The sequence below is a fragment of the Salvelinus sp. IW2-2015 genome, linkage group LG15, assembly GCF_002910315.2.
Source record: "Salvelinus sp. IW2-2015 linkage group LG15, ASM291031v2, whole genome shotgun sequence".
Taxonomy (NCBI): Eukaryota; Metazoa; Chordata; class Actinopteri; order Salmoniformes; family Salmonidae; genus Salvelinus; species Salvelinus sp. IW2-2015.
Window position 1 is genome coordinate 45821655 of NC_036855.1, and position 25870 is coordinate 45847524.

Sequence of the window (25870 nt, forward strand, 5' to 3'; positions counted from 1 at the left end):
GAGGTGCACCCACGACCAGCTCGGAAACCAGATTGCATAGCGGAGAATGGTTTGACTTACCTATAATAAGGCACATACAGTATATTTAGCAATACAAATATAACATTTCTTATCTGCTATAAAACAACAGTTACTAAAATTAGATTCAAATGGCTACAACTTATCTAGCTAGCTAGACAGGCAAAATGTGCTAACAGTAGTTTCTTAGCTGGCATAACAATTTGTGCATAATGCTGCTCAATGATGAAAAGTTGACTAAAACATTGACAACTTCGTCAGCAAACATAAGGAAATAAATACTGTACTCAGTTATTGCATTCATGCACAGTGAAGGATAGAAGGATAATGTTAGAAAACCAGAGATTCTATGCGCAGCCACGGGGCGAGCTGAACTCGTTATTTAACACTGCAAGTGTAATGGATGGGAAATGGCTAGCTAGTTAGCGGTGTGCTCGCTAATATCGTTTCAATCGGTTACGTTACTTCGCTTTGAGACCTTGAAGTAGTGGTTCCCCTTGCTCTGCAAGGTCTGCGGCTTTGGTGGATCGATGGGTAACGATGCTTCGTGGGTGACTGTTGTTGATGTGTGCAGAGGCCCCTGGTTCGCGCCCGGGTCGGGCGAGGGACGGACTAAAGTTATACTGTTACATTGATGGTGTTGACCCGGATCACTGGTTGCTGCGGAAAAGGAGGAGTTGAAGGGGGGTGAGTGTAACGGATGTGAAATGGCTAGCTAGTTAGCGGTGGTGCACGCTAATAGCGTTTCAATCGGTTACGTCACTCGCTTTGAGACCTTGAAGTAGTGGTTCCCTTGCTCTGCAAGGCCGCGGCTTTTGTGGAGTGATGGGTCCGATGCTTCGTGGGTGACTGTTGTTGATGTGTGCAGAGGGTCCCTGGTTCGCGCCCGGGTCGGGGCGAGGGGACGGACTAAAGTTATACTGTTACAAAAGCCCGTGCTAGCTGTGACGTCATCAGTCACTCAGGTTTTCTTATAAATTAATATATAACTGTTGTTTCCCGATCAATTAAAATGTTGTAATTAATGTTGTTGTATTGTACTGGAACTTATGACAACAAATTGTAATCTATTGGGTTCAATTAAGAAAAATAGGATTCTGATTAGGGTGACAAAATCCTACAAGACTTATCAAAAACCTATAGGATCCAATCAGATTACTTTTTATTTCCAATAGGAAAAAAGTCGTCCAAAAGGATTTTGATATAGGATTCCAGTAGAAAAGTCATAAATCCTATAGAATATTTTGACACATTTGCCCCTCCCAACAACTGGAATAGGCACATTCAAACAGAAGTGGAGATTGAAAATGTCCAAAATGTCAATTTTCTAAAATATTGCATGCTAGTGATGCTAGCACAGTATATTAGCTTACTCGCTTCTGAAGAGGGATAGGAATGGTGGATGTTTTTGAAAGATCTACTCACAGCCAATAAAATGCTTTCACTGGCAGCCGCTGGCAATCTGCACTCCATTCATATGTATTAGAAAAGTTTCCAATATGAACTTCCTCAGGCTTTCGTACTTCACATTTACAACCACTGCTTTCCCTCTCTCCCTTCTCTCCTTCTCCCCCCCTCTTTGTTGATTCTGTACAGCAGTGGTCATCACAGTGGTTAACAATTTATTTTAAATTCAAGTGTATTGCTGGCCATTCGGATAGCTCAAATCACTGTGCCTGCAGCTTCTACGACCCCACAGCCAAGTTTGATACTATTTGAGATTTCATAACTTTTCTCTATATTTAGCCGGTTTTCTATATTTAGCCTGTAGCCCCTCTCTCACCATACCACTGGCATTCACAAATCAGAGCAGGGAGAGACAGCACTGCCATTCAGAGGAGAGACTGCCTGGATGTGCACTTGTATAGCCTACATGTATAGGAAGTGCCATTTAGCAGACACTTATCCAGAGAGAGTTAGAGGAGCAATTAGGTTTAAGTGCCTTGCTCAGGAGCACATTGACAGATTTTTTTACCTCGTCGGCTCGGGGATTCAAAACAGGGAAACTTTCGGTTACTGGCCCAACGCTCTTAACCACTACGCTACCTGTGGCATGTATTAGTGTGTATGTGGCCTGTATGTGGGTGTAGTAGGTCTGTGTATGTTTATAGGAGGTGTGTGTGTATAAGAAGATAGTGTGTGTGGAGAAGGTGGTGTGTAGGCAGTAAGTAAGTGCGTGTGTGTGTGAGCGCACATGTGTGCAGGTAGTTAGTCTTCACTCCGTCCTGTCAGTCAGTCAGTTGGTGAACTTTAACCACACGCTGTCCTCCCTGTGGTTGTCATGGAAGGCGGTGGCGAGTTGGTGATTCGGTTACCGGGACGATCCCATTCCCCGGACAACAACGGCAACAGTAACTTTGGGTTAGGCGAGTTTGGCCAGACAATGGTGTTAAGGCACAAAGAGGTTCACCACTTCTTCTTGACCCCCTTCAGGGAGCAGCCGATCTACAGCACGCGGGCCCATGCGTTCCAGATTGACCCCAACACCAAGAAGAACTGGGTGCCCACCAGTAAACACGCTGTCGCCGTGTCCTACTTCTATGACAGCACCCGCAACGTTTACCGCATCATCAGCCTCGACGGCACCAAGGTAAAGGCTACTTATAGTGCTTATAACACGTATAACTCTCCTGAGATACTGAAACTCCTGTTATGCCTCTATGCTATGGCCACTTGCAGGTATTTGTTTCTAACACTGTGCAGGTCTTTATGGACATTGTTAGAAGTTCCTTTTGGTTGGTTGAGTACAACATAGGAGCTGCACTGTGATATTGCAAAAGCAGTAGGTTTTTCACCTGCTACGCTGGAAGCATAACTTTTGTCCAGCATGGGCAGTGTGAGCTACTTCAAGTGTTCTCAATTGTGAGCTGCATGTCGAAATCTAGAAAATTGAACCAGAGTGTACGTTTACGCTGAGCAGCACGAGCATCTTGCAGAGCCGCACTGCTTACGCCCAGGTTTCATTGAATTGGAGCGTCTCGCACTCTGCAAAAGTTACGTGTCTAGTGTAGCAGGCCAGTAAGTTACATGTGAGACAAGTATCTTTAAAAACCATAGTAGAAGGGTCATTACTTTTTGTAGGCTGTAGCTCGAAAAATTATTTGGTTCATTGGAAAGCTCTAAAAACATTCTAAAGACATTAAACACAAGGTGACTGCACCATCATCCAATGCCAAGGGAAAGATAACTAGCACCATTTTAACACATCCAGTTTAGTGGGTTTGTCTAGTGTTAATGGACAATCTAATGTACAAACATGTCAGTGGGTGGACAGCATAGCTAATACGGGCATGATTCAGCCGAGTGCCAGAATCTAGAATGTGTTTTATTCAGCTCATGTGTCAGACAGAGCCAGGAGTGCCCTAATAGGTGTGTGTGAATGTCTTACTGTGTGATAGGGACAGGGTCCATTTTAGGTCTGGACTTGAGTCCACTCTCCTCTCTGGGTATTTTAGTCTTGTGGGTTTGATTTGTTGTAATTTGATCTAATGTGTGTGTTTGCTCCTGTAGGCGATAATCAACAGCACCATCAGCCCCAACATGACCTTCACCAAGACGTCTCAGAAGTTTGGACAGTGGGCCGACAGCAGAGCTAACACTGTTTATGGCTTGGGCTTCTCTACTGAACACCACCTGACCAAGGTACACACACACACGCCTTCCTTAAAAGTGGTTCCCTCTGTGCTTTCTCTCTCTCTCTTCTTTACTGTTCTTTCTTTCTTCTCGCCGGGTAGCTCTTCCACTTTTAGCCCTAATGAGGCACTATGTGTGTGTGTCAGTGTGTGTGTATGTGGGCGGGTGCTTCTTTCCTCTGCAGTATGATTAAGCTATGTCGTGAGCCGGGGGAGGCACACAGCAGCCCTACTCTCAGACAAGACGCATATGCATACATGCAGCCACACCCACACACACACGCACCCATCCACACACGCACACACACACACACACGCACCAGTTGTAAATGAGAACTTGTTCTCAAATGGCCTACCTGGTTAAATAAAGGTGAAATAAAAAAAACACACACACCCACACACAGACACACACACACACGCACGCACACACATACACACGCACCCACACGCACGCACGCACACACACACACACACACTCGCACCCACGCACTCACACATATACACACCCACACACACAGAGAGAATAAGCAGAATAATGATGTTCTTAATCTTATAATCATTAATGTCTTAATTTCATGATTAGGGATATTAACATTGGGTATAGATTCTCAATCAATATTCCACTAGTAATCCAGTAATAATGAACCCTCTGAGCACACACTCGTTGAATCAACGCTTTTCTCCATATAATTTCTATGAAATTAAATTGAGCCAACATTGAATAGACGTCTGTTCACCCCAGGTGGCAAGGGTAGGTAACAACACATCTATCACGCTGATCTTCAACACAGGGGCCCCTCAGGGGTGCGTGCTCAGTTCCCTTCTGTACTACCTGTTCACTCATGACTCATGGCCAGGCACGACTCCAGCACAATCATTACGTTTACAGATTACACAACAGTGTTAGGCCTGATCACCGACAACGACGAGACAGCCTATAGGGAGGCAGTCAGAGACCTGGCTGTGTGGTGCCAGGACAACAACCTCTCCCTCAACGTGATCAACACAAAGGAGATGATTGTGGACTACAGGAAACGGAGGACCGAGCACGCCCCCATTCTCATCGACTGGGCTGTAGTGGAGCAGGTTGAGAGCTTCAAGTTCCTTGGTGTCCACATCACCAGCAAATTAACATGGTCCAAGCACACCAAGACAGTCGTGAAGAGGGCACGACAAAACCTATTCCCCCTCAGGAGAATGAAAGTATTTGGCATGGGTCCTCAGATCCTCAAATGGTTATACAGCTGCACCATCAAGAGCATCCTGACGGGTTGCATCACTGCCTGGTATGGCAACTGCTCGGCCTCCGACCGCAAGGCACTACAGAGGGTAGTACGTACGGCCCAGTACATCACTGGGGCCAAGCTTCCTGCCATCCAGAACCTCTATACCAGGCGGTGTCAGAGGAAGGCCCAAAAAATTGTCAAAGACTCCAGCCACCTAGTCATAGACTGTTCTCTCTGCTACCGCACGGCAAGCGGTACCGGAGCAGCAAGTCTAGGTCCAAGAGGCTTCTAAACAGCTTCTACCCCCAAGCCATAAGACTCCTGAACATCTAATCAAATGGCTACCCAGACTATTTGCATTGCCGTCGTCCCCCCCTCCACCCCACACTCTCTGGTTATTATCTGTGCATAGTTAACTCTACCTACAGTACATGTACATATTACCTCAATTACCTTGACTAACCGGTGCCCCCGCACGTTGACTCTCTACTGGTACCGCCTGTATATAGCCTCGCTATTGTTATTTTACTGCGCTTTAATTATTTGTTACTTTTATTTCTTTTTTTTGTGGTATTTTTCTTAACTGCATTGTTGGTTAAGGGCTTGTAAGTAAGCATTTCACTGTAAGGCCTACACCTGTTGTATTCGGCACATGTGACAAATACAATTGATTTGATTTGTTCCCAGTGGGAAGACATAGGTGTCCCTCAAGACTACACTAAAACTAGTGAATCCAGTTGGTTGGAGTTGCATGGTGCCACCAGATTTGTGGCTTTGACTCCCAGATGCATGGGAGTCAAATGCATACTGTATGCATACTGTATTACTGAATATAAACTTACTCAATTGTCGTGACATGACTATCATTAATGTGATGACTGCTATTCATCAAATAATTGCCTCCTACGTTTAATTAATACTTGATTAAATTAATCATGTAACAGTTAACTTAGGAATCTGGGGCACCATGGGAAAAGTTTATTTAATGAGTTACCGTTTCCAAAATTAACTCAAGAATACAGTTGAAGTCGGAAGGTTACATAGACCTCAGCCAAATACATTTAAACTCAGTTTTTCACAATTCCTGACATTTAATCCTAGTTATAAATCCCTGTTTTAGGTCAGTTAGGATCACCACTTTTTTTTAAGAATGTGAAATGTCAGAATAATAGTAGAGAGAATGAATATTTCAGCTTTTATTTATTTCATCACATTCCCAGTTGGTCAGAAGTTTACATACACTCAATTAGTATTTGATAGCATTGCCTTTAAATGGTTTAACTTGGGTCAAACATTTCTGGTAGCCTTCCACAAGCTTCCCACAATAAGTTGGGTGAATTTTGTCCCATTCATCTTGACAGAGCTGGTGTAACTGAGTCAGGTTTGTAGGCCTCCTTGCTCACACACGCTTTTTCAGTTCTGCCCACAACTTTTCTATAGGATTGAGGTCAGGGCTTTGTGATGGCCACTCCAATATCTTAACTTTGTTGTCCTTAAGCCATTTTGCCACAACTTTGGAAGTATGCTTGGGGTCATTGTCTATTTGGAAGACCCATTTGTGACCAAGCTTTAACTTCCTGACAGATGTCTTGAGATGTTGCTTCAATATATCCACATCATTTTCTTGCCTCATGATGCCATCTATTTTGTGAAGTGCACCAGTCCATCCTGCAGCAATGGACCCCGAAAACATGATGCTGCCACCCCCGTGCTTCACGGATGGGATGGTGTTCTTCGGCTTGCAAGCACTTTTTCCTCCAAACATAATGATGGCCATTATGGCTAAACAATTCTATTTTTGTTTCATCAGACCAGAGGATATTTCTCCAAAAAGTACGATCTTTGTCCCCATGTGCAGTTGCAAACCGTAGTCTGGCTTTTTTTATGACGGTTTTGGAGTAGTGGTTCCTTCCTTGTTGAGCGGCCGTTCAGGTTATGTCGATATAGAACTCGTTTTGCTGTGGATATAGATACTTTTGTACCTGTTTCCTCCAGCATCGTCAAAAAAGGTCCTTTGCTGTTGTTCTGGGATTGATTTGCACTTTTCACACCAAAGTACGTTCATCTCTAGGAGACAGAACGCGTCTCCTTCCTGAGCGGTATGGCGGCTGCGTGGTCCCATGGTGTGTATACTGGTGCGTACTATTGTTTGTACAGATGAACGTGGTACCTTCAGGTGTTTGGAAATTGCTCCCAATGATGAACCAGACTTGTGGAGGTCTACAATATTTTTTCTGAGGTCTTGGCTGATTTCTTTTGATTTTCCCATGATGTCAAGCAAAGAGGCACTGAGTTTGAAGGAAGGCCTTGAAATACATCCACAGGTACACCTCCAATTGACTGAAATGAAGTCAATTAGCCTATCAGAAGTTTCTAGAGCCATGACATCATTTTCTGGAATTTTCCAAGCTGTTTAAAATAAACTTCTGACCCACTGGAATTGTGATACAGTGAATAATAAGTGAAATAATCTGTCTGTAAACAATTGTTGGAAAATTGACTTGTGTTATGCAAAAGTGGATATCCTAACCGACTTGCCAAAACTATAGTTTGTTAACAAGAAACTTGTGGAGTGGTTGAAAAACGAGTTTTAATGACTCCAACCTAAGTGTATGTAAACTTCCGACTTCAACTGTATATACATATCATACCAGTCATCAATTAATAATTTCCTCATATCAGTCGTAGACTCCGTAAATCTGCACAAACCCGGGTCTCACTGATCATTCCGTACCACACAAATGGATTTTATTATTTATTTACTAACAAGCTAAATGATAACATAAGATACACATACACACACACACGGTATAGGTTATTGATTAGAAACTTAATGCGATGACAACAGGTCCCTAGCGGAGCAACACAATATAACGTGTTACACAAGATGGAGATTTAAAGAGAGAGAGCGAGAGTGAGGGAGAAAGAGAAACAACACTTGGATACATTTGTAAACTGCACTTACTTTAGCCCTGATACCTTGCCCCCAACTGCCGATCTTATGGGTAAGAAGTGTAATGCATGTATTTACTTGTTGAAGGTCTTCATTGGGTATCTCTGTGGGGTTTCTCTGTTGGGCCCAGGCCTCCGTGGGCCGAGTTCCACTTAGTGAGAGAGGTTCGGTCTTGTTCTTTGGATGGCCATCTCCTTCGTTCTCTGGTGTAAATCTCTGATTAGATACAGTATTTAAAACAGCTACTCAACCGTGGCATTGATTGTCAAGAGGTTCCTTTTGTCTTCTTCAACCTCGTGTTGCGTTTTGGTGTCACGACTAATCGTAGACCTTCTAGTCTGATATGTTAATTCTTAACTCAAGTGCTTTATAACCTCGAGTAGAAAGTGGGCATTTTCGTCTTGCTGACACGCTCCCTGTGTTCCCTGGGGCGTAGCTAGTTACGATGCAATGTATCAGAATTTACTATGATCTTGTTAGATAACTAAAATCACAGTCTTATCGTCACAAAAACATTCTCTGTAATTTGGATATTTTCTGCACAATGTAAAGTATGTCAACATGAGATACACATTATGAAAACCCTTCAAGTTACATTGTTTTCGTTATAACGTCTTCATTTAACTTTTAATGACATCACAAAATAGACATTAATCTTCCATATTCCATCTCTTATGATTACCAAAATTCGGAGGATGAAATAATTGTCCCTGTGTCCATTGTTGGATGTTGTAGTTTTGAGCGGTAAACTCTTCATAAGGCAGACAGACATTCCAATCACCCATACTAGAGACCAGAAAGGAGTCTGCTGACTTACAATTTACGATTGATGTAAGGTGTCATAAAACCCCCACATCAATCCCTCTTCCCCCTGCGGGAGAGAGAGAGCTCTGTAGAGCTGATCCACTGTAACCTGATCCTTTAGATCCTCACAATATAGTCATGACACAATGTATGACAAAGCTGTAAGTCACTTTGGATCAAAGTGTGACAGAGAACAGCTGGTGACATAATATAAATTAAGCCCCTCCCACAAGGGAGAGAGAGGGAGAGTGAAACGAGAAAGAGGAGTTTACCCAGTTTGTCTGTGTTTATTTATGTTTCTAATGTTCCTATGATGTTACTATGTCTCTATGCACATGCCTGTGTCCGCACACTCGGGCATGGGTTTTACTGTAAGGGTTACTGTGCCATTCTCTGGTTGACGTACATCGCTCACGTTTCTACTGAGGCATTATGGGTAGGGGCATCCATTCCATAGCCCAAATGTTGGACGTCAAATCAGATGCCTCCCATTTGGTTGCTAATGACAACCTCCTCTACCCTCTTAATACTAACATACTAGTGTGGTTTTTTGTGTGTGCACAGGTGTACTCTAAAGTGACAAATATTTTGTATTAGAACTAGAAATTGACGTTCTATCTCTCTGAGTATGTGACCAGTCTCTGTCTCGCTCTCTAGTTTGCAGATAAGTTTGCAGAGTATAAGGAGGCAGCTCGTCAGGCCAAGGGAAAAAGTCAAGATGGAAAGATGGAACTAGCCACCTCTCCCTCTCAGGTATTCACCACTAAAAACACAGCCACTGCTCCCTCTTAGGTACTCACACTAAAAAATCCACAACACTCTCCTGTGGTACATCATAAGTTAACAGCTGGGAAAAAAGAGAACCATGCAACAAACATATGAACTTGGAAATCCCTGCATTTATTAGATTATTGCGTTTTCGCTGCATATTTATTTGTCCTCCTTTGAACAGAAATGGAAGAAATTAGGTTGTTTTTAAGATTCAAACCCCAGAGTCCCACCACTTCAAAAACCAGCTAAACACCCTCTCTAGTCCAGGGAAACCCTGCTAGTTTACTACACATTGCATCAGTTTACATCACATCATTACATACACAGAAAACAGGATGCTGATGAACGGTTCCTTCATCCCGTTCCTCCATCCAAAAATGATTTGGTGCTGCACTAAATATGTCGGCACAATGGAAATTGACATTGTTGCACATGTAGAAGTCTGAGAACAGCATTGAGAGTATGATAAGCATAAATTAACCCAACCTTCTTCAATAAGGCCACTTATAAATGTAAATTATGAAATTATACTTTCAATGGGAATGTCCTGAAAGTAATTTCCTACAGTGATTAAGTCTCAGTTATCCCTGTCCATCAGGCCTAAGTGGTGCATGGTTTGAGTGTGTACAATGGCCAGTTTATAACCCCTTAATTGTTTTGTAATTAAAGTGTGTAAATGTTTAGTTTGGTCACATAGGCTTAATTGTTTGCAGATAAACTTTTATATTTATTTCCCAATTTCTCTGAGCTACAATAAGCTTTGGCAGGCAGAACAGCTCAGTAATGTCCTCTTGGTAATACAGAGCTAGGAACTTATCACCAGATTCTCCTATCCGTCTCTCTATTTGTTTTCTCTTTTTTTCTTTTTTTCTTTCCAATTCTCTCGATCTTTCTCTCACGCCGAACAGAGGAAGAAGATGATTGCTGAATCTCCTCATGAAAAAATGACTTGGTTCATTTGAACTAATTTCATTCTCATACAATGCTTGCTCTTTGCTAGATAAATCCAGAATCACTGTTCAGCACTTTCAGACTAATGGGTTTATAAGAAGCACTGTAAACAATTCTATAATTATATGTTGATTGATGGATTGATTGCTTGTCCTGTATGTAGGAGTCGCCAGCAGGTGAACTCTCTTCACCTTTGACTCCTGTGACTCCTCCCGCCATGGACAACATCAACGGGACAGATGACCCCTGTGACATCACACCCGAGCCCCGTCCTGAACCGTCTCAGAACGCACTGGCCTTCACACACAGGTAACACACACGGGGGTGTTAATAGGGGGTTGTGTTGTGCGTGTGTGTTTGTGTGTGTGGGTGTAAACACTGAGTTTACGAAACACTTGCAATGGCAAAATCAAATCAAATGTTATTTGTCACATGCCGAAATACAAGACCTTAGAGTGAAATGCTTACTTAAATGCCCTTAACCAACAATGCAGTTAAAAAAAAATTAGAGTTAAGAAAATAAATAATATATAAAAAAAAAAGAAAATAAGACAAATCGAAAAATAACAAATAATTAAGAAGCAACAATAAAATAACAGTAGTGAGGCTATATTCAGGGGGTAATGGTTAGTCGAGGTAATTGAGGTAATATGTACATGTAGGTAGAGGTAACGTGACTATGCATGGATAATAAACAGAGAGTATCAGCAGCGTAAAAATGGGGGTGTGGGGGGAACAATGCAAAAAGTCCAGGTAGCCATTTGATTAGCTGTTATGGTTTGGGGGTAGAAGCTGTTTAGAAGCCTCTTGGACCTAGACTTGGTGCTCTGGTACAGCTTGCCGTGCGGTAGCAGAGAGAACAGTCTATGACTAGGGTGTCTGGAGTCTTTGGCAATTTTTTGGGCCTTCCTCTGACACCGCCTGGTGTAGAGGTCCTGGGTGGCAGAAAGCTTGGCCCCAGTGATGTACTGGGCCGTACGCACTACCCTCTGTAGTGCCTTGCTTTCAGAGGCTGAGCAGTTGCCATACCAGGCAGTGATGCAACCCTTCAGGATGCTCTCAATGGTGCAGCTGTAGAACTTTTTGAGGATCTGAGAACCCATGCCAAATCTTTTCAGTCTCCTGAGGGGGAAATAGGCGTTGTCGTGCCCTCTTCACGACTGTCTTGGTGTATTTGGACCATGATAGTTTGTTGGTGATGTGGACACCAAGGAACTTGAAGCTCTCAAGCTGCTCCACTACAGCCCCGTCGATGAGAATGGGGGCATGCTCACCTGGTCATGGACTGACCAGGTGAATTCAGGTGAACACTATGATCCCTTATTGATGTCACCTGTGAAATCCACTTCAATCAGTGTAGATTTAGGTGGAAGAGACTGGTTAAATCAGGATTTTTAAGCCTTGAGAGAATTGAGACATGAATTGTGTATGTGTGCAATTCAGATGGTGAATGGGCAAGACAAAAGATTTAAGTGCCTTTGAACGGGGTATGGTATTAGGTGCAAAGCGCACCGGTTTGAGTGTGTCAAGAACTGCAACGCTGCTGAGTTTTTCACACTCAACAGTTTCCTGTGTGTTTCAAGAATGGTCCACCACCCAAAGGACATCCAACTAACTTGACACAACTGTGGGAAGCATTGGAGTCTAAATGTGCCAGGATCCCTGTGGAACGCTTTTGACACCTCGTTGAGTCCATGCCCCAATGAATTGAGGCTGTTTTGAGGGATGCAATTCAATATTATGCATAAAGGGTAGATGCTTCCAGTTTGCAGAATAAGACAGGAGTGCGCAAGGCTGAATAAGATAAGGTTTGTGTTTGGGCACTGGGCAGTAGTTGTATATAGTTGGAAGGACAGAAAGAGTGTCACTCGGTGTCTGTGTGTATGATGGGGTAAGTGTGTGTGTGTCTGCCAAATGTATAATTTCAAATCTTGGTTTTGTTTAAACTTTATTGTATGAAGACTCMCATTTTTCTAAATCCCCCTCTATTTGTATCTTTTCTTTCCAGCGAGCAGTATAAAGCCCGTCGGGTCTGCTCTTTCTGATAGCTTGCTATACAGGTTCTGAAATAGGAGCCCTTTCCACTACCTACCCTACCAACACCAACCTCTATAGCTACTAGACCACTAACATCTTGACTATAGCACCTCTCTTTACTATAGCACACTGATGGAATCACATTCTCAACATCTGTACTTAACTTGAGTTAAGAGAAATCACACTCAACATCTGTACTATGACTTCAGTTAAGAGAAATCACACTCTTGTTATCAGACGTATACACCTTTATTATTATATCTCCCTCATTAAATGCAGAGGTCACTAAAAAACTCCTCAAATGTGACTGACCCCTTGAGTGAAAAATACTGATGCCTTGTTTGGTTCTCTTACTATACTGAACAAAAACATAAACAGAACATGCAACAATTTCTAAGATTACAGTTCATATGAGGAAATCAGTCAATTTAAATAAATTCATTAGGCCCTAATCTATGGATTTCACATGACTGGGAATACATATATGCATCTGTTGGTCACAGATACCTTGAAAAAAAAAGGCCTCACAATGGGCCTCATGGATCTCAACACAGTATGTTTGTGCATTCAAATTGCAAATGATAAAATGCAATTGCGTTCATTGTCTGTAGCTTATGCCTGCCCATACAATGACCACACCGCGACCATGGGGCACTCTGTTCACAATGTTGACATCAGCAAACCGCTCGCCCACACAACACCATACACGTACTCTGCGGTTGTGAGGCCGCAGCGACGTTGGAGTTGGCTTATGGTAAAGAAATTAACATTCAATTATTTGGCATCAGCTCTGGTGGACATTCCTGCAGTCAGCATGCCAATTGTACGATCCCTAAAATCTAGAGACATATGTGTTACATTGTTTTGTGTGACAAAACTGCACATTTAGAGTGACCTTTTATTGTCCCCAGCACAAGGTGCACCTGTGTAATGACCATGCTGTTTATTCAGGTTCTTGATATGGAACATTTCGGGGATCTTTTATTTCAGCTCATGAAACATGGGACCAACACTTTACATGTTGCGTTTATATTTTTGTTCAGTGTAAATGTTATAGTAATAGATTACGTTATTATATCAAAATGTATTATTATAATGCTATTATAGCTCCATCTTTATTGCAAAAATAGCTTTTCTAAATAGATTTTAATAAATGATTATTAGTCCAGTTGGCACTTTCCACAATTTTTCCATTGATCTCTATGCATTACTTGTAAGAATTATGTTGTTTAGAAATTGAACTTGGTTAGCTGGCCCTCAGAGACTTGTTGTTAATCTGTGTATATTCTTGTGATTTTGTGTCATCTCTTAAAGGACAAATTGTCTTACCTCTCTTGTATTCACATTTTTTTAAACTGGCATGTTGTTTTTGTGATGTCATACAGTAGTTTACATTATGTCAAGATGTGGGGCAAAGAATGCTGCCGTCTATACATTTCTGGGTCTATGATTAGATACTACATATTGATTATGTTCATAGATATTGAATAATGATGACTGAATATTTAATTAAATAGCCGAAGTCCTACCATGCAGGGACTAGTTTTAAGGTTATTCTCCTGAAGGGGTTGATAGAGGATTTATGTAACTCTTGTATAACATATGCAGTGGGGGGTGGGGTAGAGGGAGGGAGGGAGGGAGAGAAGGAGAGAGGGATAGCGAGAGAGTGAGAGGTGCAGTGTCTAAGGGCCTGTGTGTGTGTCACTGCAACCTAAACATGAGCTTACTGCAGATGCGCACACTCACACACACACACACACACGTATGCACGTACACAGACAAACACCGTGCACTACACTACACCAAAATACTGCACCAATAACCAGAATTGATTTGTAGTTTTTTATTGCACAATAAAGACAAATAAAACTTTATTTCCAACATAAATAATCAAGAACAATTTTAATGACCACACTAATACAGATTTCAAATACTGTATGTGTAGTCAAGCATCCCAGTAGGGCATTCATAATATTTTCGAGTACCCACTGGAGACTATTGACATTTCACTGTGTAGAATGAATAAGACCTTACTGATATTCAAAAAGTATGTATTGCCTGGCCATAAAAAATCACTATGATTGTGGTTCATATTGATTAAAGTCATCAATCAATTTATCAATGTTTTGTTGATTTTTTAGATTTATCAGTTTGTCTATTACTTAGCTGATATTCAGCAACTGTATTTAACCCCCTCTGTAGTGCAGTCAGTTTTGTGAGAATTTGCAGAGGTGCTCTTTAAACACACACACACACACACAAGCACAAACACTTTGGTGCAGATCTGCTGATGCTGCTACTATTGCTGCATGTGTGGGAGTCAGGACTGATTTTTTTCACTCATGCTAACACCTGCACATACACACACGTGATGTGGTGTTACTTTGTGAACACCAGCTGTTGTTGCTTATTAAGCTGTTGTTAAATAATACTGTTGTTCAATCAGGGTGTTAAATTGGCCAGTGTTGATTTTTCTGTTTTACATTTCTAGTGTCGATTCAGGTGTTTAATTAAAACTCATTGGTGTAAAAAAACTATGTTGGTGTTAATAACAAGTGTTAAACCAAAACTACGCCCATCATTATCATATTTCCCAGCATGCTCTTTTGCAGGTTGCTTTTTAGATTTTTATTTTATTTTCCAATATCTGTGTCTATCAAAGACAATATCAAAACATTATATAATTAGTATAATAAGAAAAATCCCCATCAAAGTCCGTCAGTTTAAGCTGGAGACATCAGTTTACATTGGATGTGTGTCAATCCACCTTATCCGCCGATGTTGCACTTCCACATCTGCAGGGGCAGAGCTAGAGCAGTGTTTGTCAGACCTTGAAACATGGGTCTTCTCTGAACGGTTTGACCTACAAACTAGTATGACACCTCTATGGAAAGATGAGACTCTCACGAACAAGATGGTGTTCTCTGTTTTGCACAAGCGTCTTGGGACTTGTCTTAAGTTGGTACAGCCGATCTGACAACTTCTGTCTGTAGCACCCGAACAGTTTGGACTACACACTAATATGACTCCTTTTTGGGGACTATCTATTGTTCCACGTTGTGAATCTGTTATTCATTGCATTTGTATGGGCTAATAGCAGTAAGGCCACATTTAAATAAATAATTCAAATAGCTAAATGATCCTTGGTATGACCTTCTTAAAACAATTCCATATAGCTTAGTAGAACCCCCCCCCCCCAAATCTGTTACGCACCCGTTACTGAAATGGTTGTTCCAGTTTAGATGCTTTAGGTAGTCTCATATTTTAGTCTTCCCAACCTGGCAGCAGTGGTTTAAAATAATTAATTTAAAATACTTCAAAGTTATACCTAAGTAGAATTTGTGGTATCTCTACTTTACTTTACTAATTATATTTTTGACAACTGTTACTTGCAGACTGCAATGCAGACATAGTGTAAAATATATTTTGATTTGTTTAACACTTTTTTGATTACTACATGATTCCATATGTGTTATTCGTAGCTGTGATGTCTTCACTATTATTCGAAAATAGTAAAAATAAAGACACTTGAATGAGTAGGTGGGACCAAACTTTTGACATGGTACTGTATATGCTGGGGAATTAAAAATGTATTTACATGTACACTGTTTGTCCAAAATATATTCATGAAATACATAACTTAAGCACATCATATATGTAAATATATCTTAAAATATACAGTACCAGTCAAAAGTTTGGACACACTTACTCATTCCAGGGTTTTTCTTTATTTTTTCTATTTTCTACATTGTGAAGACATCACATCTATGAAATGAAACATATGGAATCATGTAGTAACCAAAAAAGTGTTAAACATATCAAAATATATTTTATATTTCGAGATTCTTCAAAGTAGCCACCCTTTGTCTTGATGACAACTTTGCACACTCTTGGCATTCTCTCAACTAGCTTCATGAGGAATGCTTTTCCAACAGTCTTGAAGAAGTTCCCAGATATGTGACCTCTGTGATTCGGTCTTATTTAGCATAAGTAGCAATTTGAAATTGTGTTTTTTACATTGAAAAAAAGCGAAGACACAGAGCTACAAAATTGTATGTCATACACTGCTTTGAGGAACAATGGGAAAGTAATTATTCTTTGAAAGTTGTAACTTGTAACTTCACTTTTGAGAAAATGGCCTTTGAATGTTTTGGTACCTACTGGAGAGCTGTTCTTTATCTACACCCATTCAGCATCGTTCACATCCTCTTAAGCTTTAGCCCCTGCCATCTCTTTAATGGTTGATCCGAGCATTCTGTCCTAACAACAACAGTCAAGCTAACGTGAGAACCATTCACTGACCATTTTACTCACCCTAGCAGAGCTGGTGAGGCTTTTTTTATGTTATCCAGAGCGTTGGTGACTGAAACTGTGCTGCTGGCAAGAATTTACGCTTTTTTGCCAGCGTTTACTGACACCGGCCATATTCAACTGGTGTTGGGCGTTCATAAATTCATCAGTTATTCTGCACTCTGGCACACTCAGACGGGAGCGCTCTGAAATCAGAGTAGATAGCCAGAGCGAATTTACCAGCTACGTCTATCAACAGATGTCGTAGTGACATTCTATTGAAATGGTTACTTGCATAGGGGAGTCTTTTTTTAAGACATGTAGCTAGCTAGCTAGGTAAACAATGAACCATAATCCCAACTCATGACGTTACTACCCTGCATGAATCTGCAGATAGCTAAAAAAAAACAGGTTCAATGTTATCTAGCTAACATTAGGCAATAACTAGCAATGCAAATGGCTCTGAGATACAAATAGTAAGATCATAAACGTAACTTAACGTTAGCTAGCGAGCCAGCCAGCTAATTTTAGCTAGCTAACTAACAGTACACTTTAACTTGAAATGATGATGCCATGGTTGCCATTAGTTTTAAGATGTAATCCGCAGACAGGTGTTTTCTCCATCTCTTAAACTATCATACTCTAATTCCCCTGATTTCAAAACTCGGTCCTCCAGAAAGTGCAGAGCAACACATGCAGTTCTACTATGTGATATATATTTAAAAAAGCCATGTTAGACAGAATTACCAACACATACTGAACAGCTCAAATAGACAAAAACGTCCTATATGCAGATCAATTTGAACTTTGATCTCTCGGCATGTCCAGCCCACTCATTATCTCAGCCAATCATGGCTAGTGGGAAGGTTGGTGACTTTTTCTGTGGCTCGTAATTTAAATTTTGTATTCGTATTTACAGATGGCATGCAAGTCTGTTATTAAGGCACATGAATGTTCACATGTTCCAGAAGACATTTCTGCTAAAAAATGCATTTTGATTTGAAAAAAGTTTGTTGTTGTGTAGTAGCGAACCACAAAATACGCCTAGTTTCCTGAAATGAGTCACATATGCTAAGCACTTGTTGGCTGATTTTCCTTTACTCTGCAGTCCAACTCATCCCAAACCATGTCAATTGGGTTGAGGTCGGGTGATTGTGGAGGCCAGGTAATCTGATGCAGCACTCCGTCACTCTCTTTCTTGGTCAAATATCCCTTACACAGCCCGGAGGTGTGTTTTGGGTCATTGTCCTGCTGAAAAACAAATGATAGTCGCACTAAGCTTAAACCAGATGGGATGGCGTATCGCTGCAGAATGCTGTGGTAGCCACGCTGGTTAAGTGTGCCTTGAATTCTAAATAAATCACTGACAGTGTCACCAGCAAAGCACCCCCACACAATCACACCTCCTCCATGCTTCACGGTAGGAACCACACATGCGGAGATCATCAGTTCTCCTACTCTGCATCTCACAAAGACATGGCGGTTTGAACCAAAATATCTAAAATTTCAACTCATCAGACCAAAGGAAAGATTTCCTCCGGTCTAATGTCCATTGCTCATATTTCTTGGCCCAAGCAAGTTTCTTCTTCTTATTGGTGCCCTTCAGTAGCAGTTTCTTTGCAGCAATTCGACCATGAAGGCCTGATTCACGCAGTGTCTACTGAACAGTTGATGTTCAATCTGAGGTGCTGTTAACTCTAATGAACTTATCTTCTGCAGCAGAGGTAACTTTGGGTCTTCCTTTCCTGTGGCGTTCCTCATGAGAAACTGTTTCATCGTAGCGCTTGATGGTTTTTGCGACTGCACTTGAAGAAACTTTCAAAGATCATGACATTTTCCTGATTGACTTACCATGTCTTAAAGTAATGATGGACTATCATTTCTCTTTGCTTATTTGAGCTGTTCTTGCTGTAATATGGACTTGGTCTTTTACCAAATAGGGCTATCTTCTGTATACCACCCCTACCTTGTCACAGCACAACTCAAACACATTAAGAAGGAAATAAATTCCACAAATTAACTTTTAATAAGGCACACCTGTTAATTGAAATGCGTTCCAGGTAACTACCTTATTAAGCTGGTTGAGAGAATGCCAAGAGTGTGCAAAGCTGTCATCAAGGCAAAGGGTGGCTACTTTGAAGATTCTCAAATATAAAATATATTTTGATTTGTTTAACACCTTTTCGGGTACAACATGAATCCTTATATGTTATATCATGTAGAAAATAGTACAGAAAATCCCTTGAATGAGTAGGTGTGTCCAAGCTTTTTACTGGTACTGTATTTATTTCAAATATTAATTTGTTTGTCAATATATTAGGCTTTGGCATTGGAAAGTGTCGGTGTTAAAAGGGCAACACTTTGAAAAGTGTAAATTCAACACTTTCTGGTGTTTCTCATATCAACACTTCAAAAGTGTTTAGTTGAACAAGCACAGTGTTCTATTTACCGATCAAATGTTGCTGTGTGTGCTGCTTGTTTTCAGACTGTCTTATGGGCCGGTGAAACTCCTGGCATTAACTACAGTATAGTTGACAGGATTCACACTAGTGTGTAGCTGATGGTCTCTCTGTGTTATTTGCATCTGTGATTTATTATTTATTTAACCTTTGTTTATTTAATTTATCCAGATTAGTCTCATTGAAATGCACTCTTTTTCAAGAGTTATGATTTCAAGAACAGCTCCTCATGTACAGCGCAGCTTCTTGACATCTGTGATGGGATGCTATTTCCAGTGTGTGGAAGTCCAGTAGATATGTCTGGGTCTGTGTTTACCTGTATTTACCTGTTTGCTCTGCTCAGAATGTGTGTTTACCTGTGCAATCGTCTTTATGCTCACAGTCTGATGATCTTCACTGTCCGGTGTGGTTTCTGTAGCGATGTTGTCATAGACCTAGTTTTGCTTACCACCATTGCTGACATATGTAGGGGGTTGTGTGTGTGTCGGTGTGTGGGTAAATGAAGACATTGATGATGTTAATGTGTATGGCCAGGATTCTAACCAAGCCGCGCCATAGCGCAGCCGCGCTAGACAGACAGCAATGCGGGTGTTAAAGGGATTTTACGCTTGAGCCGCATCCACAGCCTTCACCATGATTGTGAACTCCGCAAACGGGGAGCTTTTTTAAATGTAATTGTCAGCTTTCTAGCACAGCTGCGCTTTAGCGCGGTTCGGATTGAATCCAGGCCTATTTTTTTGTGTTATAGCGGGTGTAGCTGTGTGTGTGCAAAAAGGTGTGTGTTTGCAGAGATTTAAATCATAAATCAGGATGCCATTAGCCAGTTGAACATCTGGATGTCCTTCTGCTGTTATCATGGTGATGTATTACCTGGGTCCAGCAGAGGAAGGTCCATAAAAGGAGAACTTACCTGACCAACTCTCCTGGTAAACAACAACAACACACTTAAAGAACCACTTTAAACAGTTACAACTGTCACATTAAACTACACAATTGACGCTCATCTTCTCCACATTACTGGACATCCTTTCTTCTTTGTTGTCAGAGAAAGTAATGGTGTTTTTTCTGCAAGATATTTTATTTTTACACATCTATGTTTTACAATGGTGTTCTTTATTTAGTTATACAGAAAGAGAAAGAAACCCGATCCGTCCCAATTATCTGCCTGTGAGGTGAAAGACAATAGTACTTTTCTGATTCCTTCCAACAAGAATGCCCTGAATCTCGCCAAGCTAGACGCTGTATAGTGTCTGACATTCGGTCTGTAGCGTGGAAATCGAGGCTAGAATAGTCTTAACATCTTTGTAAAGTAAGCTTTGATCGCACTCCATGTACAGTCGTGGCCAAAAGTTTTGAGAATGACACAAATATTAATTTTCACAAAGTCTGCTGCCTCAGTTTGTATGATGTCAATTTGCATATACTCCAGAATGTTTTGAAGAGTGATCAGATGAATTGCAATTAATTGCAAAGTCCGTCTTAGCCATGCAAATGAACTGAATCCCCCAAAAACATTTCCACTGCATTTCAGCCCTGCCACAAAAGAACCAGCTGACATCATGTCAGTGATTCTCTCGTTAACACAGGTGTGAGTATTGACGAGGACAAGGCTGGAGATCACTCTGTCATGCTGATTGAGTTTGAATAACAGACTGGAAGCTTCAAAAGGAGGGTGGTGCTTGTAATCATTGTTCTTCCTCTGTCAATCATGGTTACCTGCGAGGAAACACGTGCCGTCATCATTGCTTTGCACAAAAAGGGCTTCACAGGCAAGGATATTGCTGCCAGTAAGATTGCACCTAAATCAACCATTTATCGGATCATCAAGAACTTCAAGGAGAGCGGTTCAATTGTTGTGAAGAATTGTTGTGAAGAAGGCTTCAGGGCGCCCAAGAAAGTCCAGCAAGCGCCAGGACCTTCTCCTAAAGTTGATTCAGCTGCGGGATTAGGGCATCACCAGTACAGAGCTATCCCCTTTCTGATTGTTTGGGGCATTCGGAAAAAAGCTTGTCCGGAGAAGACAAGGTGAGCGATACCATCAGTCCTGTGTCATGCCAACAGTAAAGCATCCTGAGACCATTCATGTGTGGGGTTGCTTCTCAGTCAAGGGAGTGGGCTCACTCACAACTTTGCCTAAGAACACAGCCATGAATAAAGAATGGTACCAACACATCCTCCGAGAGCAACTTCTCCCAACCATCCAGGAACAGTTTGGTGATGAACAATGTATTTTCCAGCATGATGGAGCACCTTGCCATAAGACAAAAGTGATAACTAAGTGGCTGGGAAACAAAACATCGATATTTTGGGTCCATGGCCAGGAAACTCCCCAGACCTTAATCCCATTGAGAACTTGTTGTCAATCCTCAAGAGGCAGATGGACAAACAAAAACCCACAATCTCCAAGCACTGATTATGCAAGAATGGGCTACCATCAGTCAGGATGTGGACCAGAAGTTAATTGACAGCATGCCAGGGTGGATTGCAGAGGTCTTGAAAAAGAAGGGTCAACACTGCAAATATTGACTCTTTGCATCAACTTCATGTAATTGCCAATAAAAGCCATTGACACTTATGAAATGCTTGTAATTATACTTCAGTATTCCATAGTAACATCTGACAAAAATATCTAAAGACACTGAAGCAGCAAACTTTGTGGAAATTAATATTTGTGTCATTCTCAAAACTTTTGGCCACGACTGTAGTTAGTTTTCTCTCCATGGTCTCCTAAACTAGCCCGTTGGGCTGAACGGAGTGATTCCTATTACACTGTAGTGTAGATATTCACAGAGCTCTTTTGCAGTCATCATGGCATTATAAAGGGATAATGATTCTATCATAACTGTGATGCTCAGATGCAAGTGTCAAATAAAGCGTTACAATGGAACTTTATTAATTTCAAACTTCATTGACAAACTAAAGATGTTTTCAACAGTGAAGAGGTCGGACCCGATTACCCAGAAAGAATCACAAAACACTTCAGAAGTTCGACTGAGGTACAGAGATGAGGTAGTCATTCAAAGATCATATTAACACTATTAATGCACACAGAGTGAGTCCATGCACCTTATTATGTGACTTGTTAAGCAAACTGTTAGTGCCACCGCCTGCAGCACATGCATGTTTGCACACATGGTGTCGGCGTGGGTTCAAATCATTCACCACTGCCTCTCTGACACATTCTCTGTCTATCTTCCCCACTATCTCTCCTGTGTCCAATAAAATAAAACATGTATACAGTATATAAAACAACTAGATGTCCTATTTTTTTATTCATATAAATTGGCAGACCAGAAACATTATACCTTACCACATAACAGGCTCCACTGTCACAGAATAGCTGTATCTTTAGATTGAAACCTCTAGTAGGGATACAGTCACGCCAAGAAGAATGAAATACAATAAAACTTGATTGCCCAACATGGGGATATTTGCTTTACATTTGCATTCAAATAGCAACACAGGCGGAGAGCATGTTTCAGGTGATGCTATTCATATGTGAAGGCTAATGTTCTCAGATGTAGGAACAGCTCACTTACCACGCTGAGGTCTCTCGATGTGTGTTGCTCTCTCTCTGTGTGGGTGTCGCTGTCTGCAGAGTAGATGGACCCAGTTCACAAGCAAGTGGGTTTAAGTAACATAACAGAAGTCTTCCTCATCTTAAAATGTCAGGTCCTTCTGTTGTGAAAGCTCTCCCTTTCTCTCCTGGTCTCTCCATCTCTTCTGCCTCTCTCGCTCACTTTCTCTCTCTCTTCCTCTCTTTCTTCACCTCTCACATGTGCTCTCTCTCTCTGAGTCTGGTTGAGGCATGTGAGCGGTTTTTACATTTGTGTGGCTGTGTGTGGAGGTGACAGCCTCACAGTGGGTGTGTGTGGGACGAGGTGTTGTCTCGCTCATCTGCATCTTGCTGTACGCACACACTCACACTGTGAGGGGGTGGCTGTGTTGTGTAAGAGCCCAAGGCATTGTGAGAGAGTGTGCGTGTGTGTGCTGATGTGTTGTGTGTGTGGTGTGTGTGTGTGTGTGTGTGTGTGTGTGTGTGTGTGTGTGTGTGTGTGTGTGTGTGTGTGTGTGTGTGTGTGTGTGTGTGTGTGTGTGTGTGTGTGTGTGTGTGTTGTGTGTGTGTGTGTGTGTTGTGTGTTTGTGTTTGTGTGTGTGAGAGAAAGATAATGTGATTGTGTGTGTGCGCGCATGCCACTAAGGGGACTATATGTCTCAGAGGAGATACTGCAGAGTGTGTGGGAGAAATTACTCCTATTCAAAAGGACTCTCAACGCTAAGGTCTTTATATTCCACTCTAACAGCTGCATATCCATATGTGCTGAGATACGGGCTGAATGAGTATTACCTCAAACAGGTGAATCGGGTAAGGAAGATGGACTGTAGAGTGATGTTTGATGTTTTTTCATGTATTATTTCTTACATTGTAAGCCCAGAAAATCTTAAGTGTTATTACATACAGCTGGGAAGAACTATTGGATATCAGAGCGACATCAACTTACCAGCACTACAACCAGGAATACGACTTTCCCAAAGCGGATCCTTTGTCCGGACTACCGAGGGTATTTGAACTGATTCCAGAGGCTGACCCACAACAACGCCGCCGGAGAAGAGGCAGACGGAGTCGTCTTCTGGTCAGACTTCGGAGGCGCGCACACGACCCACCGCTTCCGAGTATATTATTAGCTAATGTCCAGTCTCTAGATAACAAGGTAGACGAAATTAGGGCAAGGGTTGCTTTCCAGAGACATCAGGGAATGTAACATACTCTGTTTCACGGAAACATGGCCCTCTCGGGATATGCTGTCGGAGTCGGTAAAGTCACCTGGATTCTTTGTGCGTTGGGCCGACAGGAATAAACATCTCTCCGGGAAGAAGAAGGAAGGGGGTGTATGTTTCATGATTAACGTCTCATGGTGTAATTGTAACAACATACAGGAACTGACTCCTTTTTTTCACCTGACCTAGAATTCCTCACAATAAAGTGCCGACTATATTATCTCCCAAGGGAATTCTCATCGGTTATTGTCACAGACGTGTATATCTTCCCTCAAGCCGATACCATGGCGGCCCTCAAGGAACTTCACTGGACTTTATGCAAACTGGAAACCATATATCCTGAGGCTGCATTTATTGTGGCTGTGGATTTTAACAAAGCAAATTTGAGAACAAGGCTCCCTAAATTCTATCAGCATTTTGACTGTAGCACTCGCACTGGTAAAACACTGGATCACTGCTACTCTAACTTTTGCTCCTCCCTTCCTAAAGACAAAAACTCAAACAGGATGTACCAGTGCTAAGGACTATTGAACGCTGGTCTGACCAATCGGATTGTTTTGATCACGCAGACTGGGACATGTTCCGGGTAGCCTCAGGCAATAATATCGACGAAAACGCTGATTCGGTGAGGTGAGTTTATAAGGAAGTGTATTGGAGATGTTTTACCTACTGTGACTATTAAAACCTACCCTAACCAGAAACCGTGGATAGATGACAGCATTCGCACAAAACTGAAAGCGCGAACCACCACATTTAACCATGGAAAGGTGACTGGGAATATGGCTGAATACAGACAGTGTAGTTATACCCTCCGCAAGGCAATCAAACAAGCGAAATGTCAGAATAGAGACAAAATGAAATCGCAATTCAACGGCTCAGACACGAGATGTATGTGGCAGGGTCTACAGACAATCACGGACTACAAAAAGAAAACCAGCTACGTCACGAACACTGACGGCTTGCTTCCAAACGAACTTAACACCTTCTATTCCTGCTTTGTGGATGATACAGTGCCACCGATGTGGACTGTGGGCTCTCCTTCTCCGTGGCCGACGTGAGTAAGACATTTAAACGTGTTAACCCTCGCAAGGCTGCCAGCACAGACGGCATCCATAGCCGCGTCCTCAGAGCATGCGCAGACCAGCTGGCTGGTGTGTTTATGGACATATTCAATCTCTTCTTAACCCAGTCTGCTGTCCCCACATGCTTCAAGATTGCCACCATTGCTCCTGTTGTCACGCCCTGACCTTAGAGAGCCTTTTTATTTCTCTATGTGGTTAGGTCAGGGTGTGATTTGGGTGGGCATTCTAGTTTGTCTGTTTCTTTGTTGGCCGGGCATGGTTCCCAATCAGAGGCAGCTGTCTATCGTTGTCTACTTAGGCAGGCTACTTAGGCAGCCTTTTTCCCACATGTGTTTGTGGGTAATTATTATTTTCTGTGTGTGTTTGTGTGCGCCACGGTTGCGTCACGTTCGGTTTCTGTTTACCTGTTTTTTGTGAAGGTTTCACTTTATTAAAGATGTGGAATTACAAGCACGCTGCGCCTTGGCTCATTTATGACAGGGAGTTTGAAGACAGTGAATGTGACAGAATTACTGTCACCACCACAAAAAGACCAAGCAACGTGCGCCAACTTGGAAGACGAGCTGGACCGTGGAGGAGATTATGGCAGGGCATGAGAGCCTGCCGTGGAAATAGGCGTAAGCAGCGAGGGAGGAACGGCGACGAGACCAGGAGTCACGGCAACAACGAAGCCCGAGAGGCAGCTCCCAATTTTTTTTGGGGGGGGGCCTGGTTGCCCCCCCCCCCCCCCCCCCCCCAAAAAAAAATTGGGAGCTGCCTCTCGGGCTTCGTTGTTGCCGTGACTCCTGGTCTCGTCGCCGTTCCTCCCTCGCTGCTTACGCCTATTTCCACGGCAGGCTCTCATGCCCTGCCATAATCTCCTCCACCT

General features: G+C 42.1%; 1 protein-coding gene across 2 annotated transcripts in view; it reads left to right on the top strand.

Annotated features, from left to right (window-relative positions):
• homer1b (homer scaffold protein 1b) overlaps positions 1–25870 on the top strand; it is a 117647-nt gene that overhangs the window by 50576 nt on the left and 41201 nt on the right. The window contains exons 2-5 of one of the 2 annotated variants that reach the window (XM_024003226.2): positions 2452–2608; positions 3529–3660; positions 9291–9386; positions 10519–10664. In XM_024003226.2, the coding sequence (XP_023858994.1) occupies positions 2452–2608; positions 3529–3660; positions 9291–9386; positions 10519–10664 (531 nt within the window). Of the gene's footprint in view, positions 1–1833; positions 2609–3528; positions 3661–9290; positions 9387–10518; positions 10665–25870 lie in introns of those variants that run through there. The other variant, XM_024003225.3, reaches the window with a different exon arrangement.